The following is a 12721-nucleotide window of genomic DNA, read 5'->3' as shown; positions in this document are numbered from 1 at the left end:
ACTCTTTATTCTTGTAGTTTAATTTTTATCCACAGCGAATGCATTAGAATTTTTATCCACATAGTTTATATTATAATTTTTATTCGCGTGGCTTTTATGTTATTTTTTATCGACATGATTTTCGTAATAATTTTTAGTCATGTGGCATTAAAATTTTTATCCTCGTATAATGGATAAAATGTTTAAAAAAAAATTACATAAGATTTTTATTTTTATTTTATAATTTCTGTAATAATTTTTTTTCACATAGTATTATCGTTTTATCCTCTTATAATGGATAAAATTTAAAAATAAAACAATATTAATAGGATTATTATCCAGGCAATCTGAAACTCAATACAAATTTATCACTAAACAACTAAACACCTTATTCTTCAGTCATTCACAAAACAGCTGAAATGTATATGTTTTCCCTCAAATAGCAATAACACGAAACAAACAAGTATTCTTTTTTCTACTTATTGCTTTTCTAGGTCATCAATAATGCTTTTGCCGCAAACGTTTACCTTATCCTGAATCACTGAATAGTTGATGAGTAAATCATAATCACCGGAAACGTTTCGGAGAGTAACAATAAGGAGAATTCTTTCATTCGAATATTCCATTTACGTGCGAGATAGGATATCATCAGCATCTGTAAGAAAGACATAAAAATAAAAAATACTGGTAGCAGAACCATTTCCTTTAAAGCTGGTTTTCGTAAAAAGTAAAACAAGCTCTCTCTGCTCTTAATTAATAATTTTTCATCGCTATTCTTTAAATCTGAAGCATGAAATTACCCCAATATGTTTGTTACAAATACTTAAAAGTTTTTGGTAATTATAAATATTTTAATTTTTTTTTTCTCTGAAACCAACCTAGTCCTAGTGTTCTGATTTTATTGGGCACCTGGGCCGCGAAGCGGCCCCTATCCCATTCATCTGGAATTTTATAACAGTTTTGGTTGAGCAATGAGGTGAGCAGGCAATGGAGTTGCTTTTATGAATGTTTCAAGCTCTTTGCTTGAATAACTAAAAAAGAATCAAAAATAAATTGAGCAGCTTGCTCTAAACTGTGTTTGTTTGATTTTGGAGTTGTTCAGAATTGTATCAGCATGAGTAAACGTTATTTTCAGAAAAGTTGATGAAATTATTTGTTTTGATAGTTATGATATGAGGCGTCGGAGGTGAAATGTGCAGCTATTGGTCTGTAGTTTTTATCTTTGATATAATTTTCAAATTTAAAGATTTCATTAAAATTTGCTGTTTTACATTCTATGGCTTTATCGAAAAAATCTGCATTTAGCTTGTATATATGCTGTGATAGAGTTGGTATTTTGAGATCTGCATGTATATTGGTATTCCGGATGAACCATCTTGCACAGGTTATTTTTCTAAGGATCTTGTTTTGGCATTGGTTTAATTTCTTCAGTAGATGTTGAGGTATCGTTGTCCAGGCAGGTGAGGCATAGGTAAGTATTGGGCGGATCATTGCTGTATATAGTAGCTTCTTTAGTTTAAGTGACATATTCTGATTATATATTAATGGTTGTATGGCTATTATTGCTGCATTTGCTTTATCTATTGTGCTTTTGATGTGATCATTCCAGGTGAGTTTGCTATTGATTATAAGGCCAAGATAATTTGCTTTTTTAACTATTGGTATTGGTATGTTGAACATTTTTGGTTGAAGTTGTGGAAGTATTTTAATTCTTCTTTTTTGTATAATTAATATTTGTGATTTTCCAGCATTTACTGCAGTTTTCCATTTTAAGCACCAGTCTTCTATTTCGTCTATATGGTCTTGTAGTTGTTTTTGAAGAGCATGATTTGGGTTTCTGGATTTAATAATAATACCGGTATCGTCTGCGTAATAGGCTGTTATGCTGTTATAATCGGCTTTGTTTAAAGGAAAATCATAAGTGTATAATATGTATAATATCGGTCCCAGAATGCTGCCCTGTGGTACTCCGGCTGTGATGTTTCTCTTTGTGGATTTTTTGTTTTTGATGGTGCTTTGAAATGTTCTATTAGAAAGATAGCAGGATAGGAGTTTGATTATGCCGGGTGGAAAATTCAGCTGTATGAGTTTATATATTGTACCAGTGTGCCATACTTTATCAAATGCTTTGGATATGTCAATCATCAGGAAGGCTATTGTTTCTTTATTTATGATTGCTCTGCCAGTATAGTCTATTATTCGGAGTAACTGTTTGGTGGTATCTAGAATGAAACCAACCTTAAGAAATACTTTTCTTATCAGTTTTTCTTTTTTTTTTCCATCTTGGTATAATTACGTACCTGCCAACTTTTGCGCATTTTGCGTAAAATTTCATTTTTATATTTAAAGTGGTAGCAAAATGCATGCTTTTCATATGTTCCTAGCACTTATAAACTTAATTTATAATCCATTTGACCACCACTATTTTTAAAAAAATTAAGCATATATATTATTATGTAATACTGAAGTGGTAGTCCTTCAATCCTTCCTTGTGGTAGATAAACTTTTTCGAAGTACAGCATATGTTTCTGCCTAAAACTGTAATTTGCATTCCATTTTACTACCACTGGGAAAATCATACTCGAAAGGATTAAAAGTTGGCAAGTATGTAATTAATTTTTAGCCTGGATAGCAGTTAGAAACTAACTAATAATAACAATAACAAGTAGTAATGCATTTATGCAAATTTATTTTATGAGAAACTCCTTTCGTAGTGTATGGTTTATATTTATAGAGTAAGACTGATTTCTCATACTTTGAGGTATGAGCTGTCACTTCAAATTTAAAAACAAAAACATGCCAAGAAAAGAATGAAATCAATTATATAAAAATTTGTACATCCGCGTTAATATATCAGAAACTAATTAACACGTTGAATGCCATGGGGATCACCGGTGACCGGCACTGAGTTTGCTCGTAGCGCCACGGGGGGTCACCGGTGACCGGCGAAGCCAAGATTATGAAACACATAATTCGAGTAAATTTTTGAGTTTTTTATATTATTATCGTTACTAAAATGGTTTGAAGAAATTAATGCAATATAGAACACACAAAAATTGTTTCATTTATATACACAGAGATGCCGACTTGCTCCGGACACCGAATAAATATTATAAAGTGGTAGTTTATTAATTGTGATTCTTGGTTTAATAAATTCAAATTAGTATATTTTTATCCACCACTATTTCTAAGCAATTCGTAGGCTTATATGATTCACCACTTTTATCACTTGCTAAATCTTTTAAAAAAAAACTAGCAAAATCTCTCAAATATTTGCAAATTTAGTTTGGCATTCAATGTGTTAAATCCAGAAGTTCCCTTGTCTTCTGCAATGGGTTCAATATTACAAGGCTACGGAGTTGATCATTGGTAGTCGTAAGCCCAAAATTGGGTCGAGTGTTCAACGACTGTTATAAAATAAAATTAACCACGACTCAATTCAAAATTAAAAAGTTAATAAAATTATGTAATACACATTTACTAATGGTGTGATCAGACTAACTTTGATTAAAGTGAAAACATAATAAAGCTGTTGTATTGGTCATGCCAGCATTTAAGCTACCTTTTTTTTTTTTTTCCTATTCTGAATCTGAGTGAATGTATGAACTCGTCTATCCCGAAAAGGTTAAGGATACACTTGCTTAATTTTGCCCTCTCTTTGGCCTTTTTGATGCAGTGTAGCCAGTCTAGCAATACTAATTCAACAAATGTTGTAAACCACTAGAAATGCAAAACTTGTTCCTTTTAACCTTTTCGCAACCACTATTCTTTAAACAAAAAAGAGCTAAAGTACGTCGTTTCCTTCAGAATACCTTGCTTAAGTTGCGATTCCGGAACGAGGTTAAATATTGCACCCTTTTATCTGATTGGAAACTTTATTTGTTTCAAAAATGTACGTAGACAGGGTTGCCAATGGCAACTTAAAAAAACATGTGATGACTAATAAAATTCAAAATTTTATTACAAATTAGCAAATTTTACTTGCTTATTTTTTACTTTACTATTGAAAAAGAATGAAGCGCTTTATTTTTCTTCAAGTATGAATAATTTGAACTGTGAATCATAATGGTAGTTACGATTGAATAATTAAAGTGATAATAAAAAAAAATTGAGTCTTTAAGTACTACTTTTTTACATTAATAGTCTCCCGTGACATCCCCACATATATGAAATAACAATCAATATCAAGCCCTTCAAAAATAGGTGTAAACTTTCAAGATTTTCTGGGCGTGAATGTAAAGAAACAAAAATGATTTGAAATAGAAACGTAAAGTCGCCAGCGGAAAATGGGAAAATAAAGGTGAGAAAAACCACAGCAGCCGAGAAAGAGAACAGGAAAAAACACAGTGACCGAAAGGGGGAAATGCTTTTCTATGCGTTATGTGGGAGAGGAACTAATCTCGTTTTGAAGCACTTGAAACATGTCGACTGTTCATATTTTTTAATCCATTAACGCACAATTTTTTTGAAAAAAACCGGCCAAAAATAATTTTTTTTTGTTGTAAAAAAACACACTTTAGAACATTGTCTTTTCTTTTGGTATACTGCGCTTTTGTTCCATGGAAAAAGGCTATATTCAGAGATGCCTACTGTTCCAGGCATGCCAAAATAATTTTTTAAAAAACGGTAGATAACTACAAAGTAAATTTTGCAAATATCAGATTTCTTTTTTTTTTTTCTTTTTTTTTTTTTTTTTGCTTGCTTTATAAAAGGCGTAACAATACATTAATGCATACCTGTCAACTCTTCCGGATTTTCCGTAAGATTTTATTTTTATATTTAAAGTGGTAGTAATTATATACTATTTTTTCTTTTATAATCTTAATTTTTAAATTATATTGATCACCACTATTCTTACAAAAATTAAGCACATATATTAATATGCGTTACTATCCTGGTTGTCAACTTAAGTTTTCTCAAATACAACGTATTTGTTTGCTTAAGATTGAAGTTTTAATTTCCTTTTAATCCCACTGGGAAAAATAATAATGGAAGGGATTAAAAATTGGCAGGTATGTTAAAGTAAGTGGTGAATTATCTAAGCCTACGAATTATTTAGAAATAGTGGTGGATAGAAATCTACTAAATTAAATTTATTAAATCGAGAATCACAATTGATAATCTTCCACTTTAAAATATATATTTGCTGTCGGGAGCAAGTTGGCATCTCTGTATATCTTATTCTTGAATAAATAAGTGTTATAGCTTACTATTCTATGTAAATGATAAATATCAATTAACCCTTTCGCGCCGACTGTCACAAATACGTGACAGCATAAAACCGTATCAATCAGGGTACAAAGATAAAACTGGTAATCAAAGTATTTCTTTAGCAGTTTATTTGTGGGAGGAGTTATAATTGTTTGATTTATTTAATTCACCATTATTTTGTTCAAAATAAAACTATTTAGTTATACTTTGAATTAACATTGATTATATAAATGATTAAACTAACAATAATTAACGTAAAAGCAAAAAATGTCTGTCAAATTAGCAACGACTACATTTAAGTTACCGTTTTTTATTTAATTACAACTTGATTCTGATTTTGTACGAATGCTTTTCTGAATTACCCGTCCCCAAGGGGTTAAAGGATTTTTTTTTCTTGGCTTTCGTATTGTTATTTTCAATTCTCGATTATATTCGAGTGTAAAAAATTATAGCAGCATAAAATACAATGCCGCTCGAATTATCCGAGGGTGCACAGTTTGGCCTGTTTAGCGAGCTCGAATTAACTCGAGAGCACAAGTTAAGGGGTTAATTACGCTGTTTTCTTGTATCTTTATTTAAATAGTTTATATAGTGATCAGCAAATTTATTAAATAAAAATAAATTGGCAATGTATAAAATTTGCTACAACTTTAATTAGTTTGAAAGTACGTATTTTACATTTATATCGAAGATGATTTCTTGGAAAATGTGTTCGATCACGGACTATAGGCAAAATCAGTACAAAAAATTTACTTTTCTTCCGTCTGCAAACTAAGAATTAAAATAATTTCTGAATAATAAATCAAAATCTTATTCTTCCTGCGAAATAACTTTTGTTTTAGGTTTTTCAAAAGTTATTTATCTAAACAAGTTACAAATTCCCTTTTAAATTTTAAAACGCATTTTGAATTTACCTTTATTCTTCGATTCAATCCGTTCTTTTGTTTCAAACGATACATTTATTTACTAATTCCATTTCTAAAAAAGCATGTGTAAAATGAAATGAAGTCACGCGAGAATTCAATTGCAATATTTTCGTTGATAGTAAAAGAAAATGTAAAAAAAAAAAAAAAAAAAGATAAAATATCGTTTTACGTTTTGTATTTGTTTTACTCTGTTACACATTGAAGTAAAAGGAATATTTAAGTAAAATGAAAATTATTGTCGCCATTATCATTAAAGCTCATAGATTACATTTTATAATATTGATAAATGAACAGGATTATACGAAGACATAGCTCTATTCTTAGATTTAATGTGTGTATAATCACATTTTATTCGTCTTAACACGTTCACGCCGGGGTGACCTACCGGTGCGTCACGCTAGATTTTCTCATCTTGGCAGCACACCGGAGTAAAAACTGATAACAATAAATTTCATTTTTTAGTTTTTTTCCGGGAATAATTAAAATCCATAACTACCAATTGTTTTTAACGGATGCAAATTTTATATTGAAATGCTTCTTCGCCGTGATAAATTTCCTTACAGTGAATTGTTATTGTTGAGAATAGATCAACTCCTTCCGAATATTATCTAATATTGAAATAGTTCTTCTACGAGTATTTCCTCTTTTCCCGGCGTGAACGTGTTAAAATGATCTTGCCTAACATTGCATTCGAATAATTTAAACATTATAGATGGTAGGCAATTATTAATTTTGTAAATTAAAGAAATTTCTATGAGGAATAATTGTTTCTTCTTATACATAAATAATCTGCAAGTAAGTGCAAATTTTAAAAATTGTTGTTTGGAAGTGCATTTCTGCCAACTTGTACTGTCGATGAAAAAGATTTAACAAAACGGTTGTAAAACAACATTTTAAGTTGGAAATGTTTCCTAAAAACTAACGTAATGTATAGTAAGCAATTATTGATTTTGTAAATTAAAGAAATTTCTATGAGGAATAACTGTTTCTTCTTATCTATAAATAATCTTCAAATAAGTGCAATTTTGAAAAATTGCTGTTTTTAAGTGCATACCTGCCAACTTGTACTGTCACTGAAAAAGATTTAACAAAACGGTTGTAAAACAACATTTTAAGTTGGAAATGTTTCCTAAAAACTAACGTAATGTATAGTAAGCAATTATTGATTTTGTAAATTTAAGAAATTTCTATGAGGAATAACTGTTTCTTCTTATCTATAAATAATCTTCAAATAAGTGCAATTTTGAAAAATTGCTGTTTTTAAGTGCATACCTGCCAACTTGTACTGTCACTGAAAAGGATTTTACAAAATGGTAGTAAAACAACAATTAATGTAGGAAATATTTTCTAAAAATTAAACTACTTAAACATATAAGAGCAAAATAAGCCAATCAACAGAACATATCTAAATATATTTTGATTATTGATTTGTAATAGTAGAGTGAAATATTTTTGAAATTTGAAGATTTAATGCGTCAAAACGCTATAATGCCACAAAGAAAAAAATTTCTCAACGGCCGTACAAGTTGGTAGCTATGGAAGTGAGTGGTGTTTGGAAGATTTTACGTTTAACTCATAGAAAAAAATCCTGTGTTTCATGCTGTATTTCATAACTATAAATTATTAAAATGCAGAATACAATATTTTTCACTTATTTTGACCTATACAAAATAAGGGAAAAAGGATGAAAAATATGTTTTATTAACACGTTGAATGCCACGCTAATTTTACACTGCTTGCCCGTCTGGCCAAACGGTAAATAACTACATACTAAATTTGCAAATATTAGACAGATTTTGCTAGTTTTTTAAAAGGTTTAGCATGACATAAGGACTGTAACTAAATTTGCAATTATTAGGGAGATTTCTCTAGCTTTACAAAAGGTTTAGAATGACATACCTGAAAAAAGTGGTGAATTATATAAGCCTACGAATTATTTAGAAATAGTGGTGGATAAAAATCTGCTTAATTGAATTTATTAAAAAAAGAATCACAAATTATAAACTACCACTTGAAAATATATTTTCGCTGGTTGGAGCAAGTTGGCATCTCTGTGTGTATATAAATAAAACTATTTTTGTGTGTTCTATATTGCATTAATTTCTTCGAACCATTTTAGTAACGATAATAATATAAATTTATTAAAAATTTAGTCAAATTATGTGTTTCTAGTAATCTTGGCTTTGCCGGTCATCGTTGACCCCCATGGCATTCAACGTGTTAAAACTCTGCGTCAAAAAGTTAAAGACAAAATTCACAGAAATTTCGTTGATTTTGCTAGCTTTTTAAAAGGCTCGTTCAGAGATATTATATTTATAAAGTTGCATTTCATATTATTTTTAAACATGAATACGGTGGGGACTAAAATAGCCATACATTAGTTTTACAAAGCTAAGATTTATGTGCGAAATAAGTTTCATTACTACTAGAAATAAAAATTTACACCGCATAGCGGAGCTAGTTGGCATCTCCGCTCTTGTGTTCCTACAGTTAATATGGAAATTATTTTAACATTTTGAATTCCAAATTACTTTAATTTGCCGTTTGAACTAAAATAATTGCTAACTCATTTCACTTATGCAGTTCAATATTTTTATATAATTTATAAAATTCATGAAATAATATGGTAGCTAATTATTAAGGAACAGAAATTGTAGATTTTAGAGTTCTAACTCTCTATGCATACCCTCCAACATATGAAGATCTTGAAAATAATTCTTTCTAGTGGTAGCGAACCAAAGTAGAAATTTTTAAAGCAAATGGATCTCTCATAAAACTTTTATCAGAACTTAAGAATCTAGCCATACGGCCTGCACTTTTATAAGTAATAGTGGACATGTTACGCTAAAATTAATTTTTTTTAAATATTAAGACATTAATTTTGCTACCGTCTGAAAAGAAGATTTCTGAAACTACGGAGATTCCGTAGCAGTTGGAGGGTCTGTCTCTATGCATGGGTGAAAGCCGTTATATAGCAAGACGGAAAAGAGAAAAACCTGGTACGTAAAACATTTTATTCCAGCATTTTTTTCGAAAAAAATGAAATATCTGTAACTATCAAGATTTCTTTTATAATTCTGTCATATATATAAAACTGCTTCTTTTCCAATATAAAGTAGATATAGTTGAAAAATTTAAAAAAAGAATAAGTAAACTCCTCCCCAAAACTAGCTATAACTGAAATGGTTTTACTACCAGCCTTTCCTCTTTTCCGTCTCGCTTTCACCCCTGTCTCTATGCCACCTTATAGGTGTCAGCGGAGTAGAAAAGTTTAAAACAGTTTTTTTTTAACTCTTTGTATGAAACCGTTTTAAGTTCATACAACTTTTGTAATGATTTAATCTTTCTTAAAAAAATTATAAGTGGATATTTTCTATTATTAGCTATCACTTTTAGTATAAATAAATCGCAGCGAACGATTTAAAATTTATTTTAAGGTATTTATATTAATAATATATCGTGGCTTCTTATGTGCTAATACGAAATCCTAACCACATTCAAATTTTAGTTTAATAAAACCATTCAAATTTTAGTTTAATAAAAAAGTCAATTTTTATTAATTAAGAATTATTCGAAGATGAACAATTTTTAGAAGCTGAAATTTTTTATACAAAAAATAAAATAAAATGAAAAACATTTTTTCGCTGTAAATCATAAAAAAACATACATTTAACATTATTAATGTAACTTATTGATATTAAAGAAAGCTTATGAAATATGTCTTTCATAAACGAGCCACACAACTCAACTTCTGCTACAAAGATATCAAAATTGCAACATCCAGAAAGAAAAAAAAATTACCTTAAACAGACAAGAAGACGAAAAAATATTAAAAGCATTTCTTTGGCGAGATAGCACATTTCGTAGCTTTCGCCAAAGGACTAAATCCTAGCACCTGCCATAACCTTTTATGAGGTATGGGGCTATGATCAATATCTCGTCCACATACTAAACTTTTAGTCCTGTTTTGCGAAAAGAAGATTATGGGCAAAGAGAGAGGCTTCCGATAAATCATAATAGGGATATCTTCCTGAACTCAGACAACCGGGGAATATTTTAAACCCCGTATTTTGAACTCTCTCTGGGAATTACCAGCTTGAAAATAAGTAAAATATTTCTTTTCGCAAACAATTCCTCTATGGAGGAAAATAAATCGCTTTGTGGAGTGTTTGTATGCTGAAAAAATGCGTTAGTTGATGAGTTTTGTCGATGACTAATGTCGTTGAAAGATTCCTGTCGATTTTTTAAAGCCGTGTTTGAAGAGTATGCAAGCAAATTAGTTGACATAAAATGTGAGTGTTAACTGAAGTACTTATCAGAACTTTTTGTTGTTGACATATTTCGGTTTTAAGCTTTTGTATGCATATTTTCTTTAAAATATTACCCAGTACCAGGGGTGAAAGCGAGACGGAAAAGAGGAAAGGCTGGTAGTAAAACCATTTCAGTTACAGCTAGTTTTGGGTAGGAGTTTACTTATTCTTTTTTTAAATTGTTCAACAATATCTTCTTTATCTTGGAAAAGAAGCAGTTTTATATATATGCTAGAATTATAAAAGAAATCTTGATAGTTACAGATATTTCATTTTTTTCGAAAAAAATGCTGGAATGAAATGTTTTACGTACCAGGTTTTTCTCTTTTCCGTCTTGCTATATAAGGGCTTTCACCCATGCCCAGCACCAGGCCTGAAAGCGAGACGGAAAAGAAAAAATACTGGTAGGAGAACTAATTCAAAATTAGATAATATTCGGGAGGAATTATTCTATTCTTAACGATAAACAATTCACTGTAATTAACTTCTTCTCGGCGAAGAATAAAAATTGTATCCCTTAAAAACAATTGGTAATTAAAGATTTTTATTATTCTCGAAAAAAATTAAGAAATGAAATTTTTTTTTTACCAGTTTTTACTATTTTCTTCTTGCCCCGTACTATTTATTCTATTTTTTAATTTGCTCTTTTTTTTCTTTTATGATGAAGATTTGAGGATGCTTTTATGATGGGGATTTGGGGTTGGGGAATCAAATGGGGATTTGATAGAATATTAAGTCATTGGTAATGGATATTTTGAATTTTATGAATTCTAATTTTCAATAGAATTATTTTCAAGAATGTTATAATTGGAGGGTTATGAGGAAAAAAGGGTACTGAATGGCATGGTAAGGATAATGGTAGACTGTGCTGCCCATAGTGCTGCTCCATAGACTGTGCTGCCCATGTAAAACAATCCTAATTTGTTTATGTTTTCGTGTTTATAATTTTTATCTATAAATCCTCATATTCTTTTTCTTTTCTAGCAAGCCGAAGAAATCGTCCAAGCAGCCTATGACCATGGGATCAATATATTTGACACTGCAGATGCCTATGCAGGAGGAAGGTATGAATATATATATATACTCACATACCTGCCAACTTTTTATCCCTTCGAGGATGCTTTTCCCAAGTGGTAGTAAAATGGAATTTAAATTACAATTTTAGGCAGTAACATACGCTACATTTTGAAGAAGCTTAAACGGAGTGCATAGAAAGTAATACATATTATTATATATGCTTAATTTTTTTAAAATTAGTGGTGGTCAAAAAAGATTATAAATTAAGTTTATAAATGCAAGGAATGTACAGAAAGCAAACATTTTACTACCACTTTAAATATAGAAATAAAATTTTACGCCAAATGCGTAAAAGTTGGCAGGTCTGTACTCATGCTATTGTTGTATTGATATATTTTGTATTGGCAATATAACGATATTTTAATAGAATATCAGAAAGCTCTAATTTTTGCGGCTATTATCGTGTGGGTTGAAGAAGTGATTTATCTTTTGTTAATTTGTCTGTATTTTTATTTGTAATTAATAATTAATTAGTTGTTAATTTGTCCGTTTTTAATCAATTCAATTTTTTAATCTGCAGTTTTTTTTTTTCGTTTTTTTCATATTTCTTTTTTAAAAAAATTTTATTAAAAATATTTTTAAATATTTCATTGTTTTCCCCTTTTTTTCGTTTTTAATTTGTGTAATCATCAATATATTCATTGTTTTAACCCCTTGGGGACGGGTGATTCGGAAAAGCATTCGAACAAAGTCAGAATCAAGTTGTAATTAAATAAAAAACGGTAACTTAAATGTAGTCGTTGCTAATTTGACAGACTTACTTTGCTTTTACTTTAATTATTGTTAGCTTAATCATATATATAATTAATGTTAATTCAAAGTATAACTAAATAGTTTTATTTTGAACAAAGTAATAGTAAATTAAATAAATCAAACAATTATAACTCCGCCTACAAATAAACTGCTAAAGAAATACTTTGATTGCCAGTTTTATATTTTTACCCTGATTGATACGGCTTTATGCTGGCACGTATTTGTGACAGTCGGCGCGAAAGGGTTAATAAAGTAGAATTCAAATAATTCATGGTGCAGATCAAATCATTTGGACAGGTATACACTCATTGTGTTTTCAGAAAGCTTATTATGTTATAATTTCTTACATGCCGGTTCCTGCGTTATCAAAAGGAATTAATTAGGTGAATGCTAAAAATTGTTTTAAATGTTCCGATCTAGGTTTAATATGAATGTGTGACATTTTTTCTCCTCTTCCAAGCTGAG

At 29.8% G+C, this 12721-nt stretch overlaps 1 protein-coding gene across 1 annotated transcript in view; it reads left to right on the top strand.

The window, feature by feature from the left end:
• The window catches only part of LOC107454041 (voltage-gated potassium channel subunit beta-2), a 299430-nt gene that overhangs the window by 212487 nt on the left and 74222 nt on the right, over nucleotides 1–12721 (top strand). The window contains exon 6 of the mRNA XM_087163534.1: nucleotides 11411–11490. Within this exon, the coding sequence (XP_087019660.1) occupies nucleotides 11411–11490 (80 nt within the window). The remainder of the gene's footprint in view (nucleotides 1–11410; nucleotides 11491–12721) is intronic.

This window comes from Parasteatoda tepidariorum, chromosome 5, assembly GCF_982258835.1.
Source record: "Parasteatoda tepidariorum strain Cologne lab strain chromosome 5, Ptep-v5.0, whole genome shotgun sequence".
NCBI lineage: Eukaryota > Metazoa > Arthropoda > Arachnida > Araneae > Theridiidae > Parasteatoda > Parasteatoda tepidariorum.
Note: the sequence above shows the minus strand (reverse complement) of the source record. Positions and strands in the feature narration are given on the sequence as shown.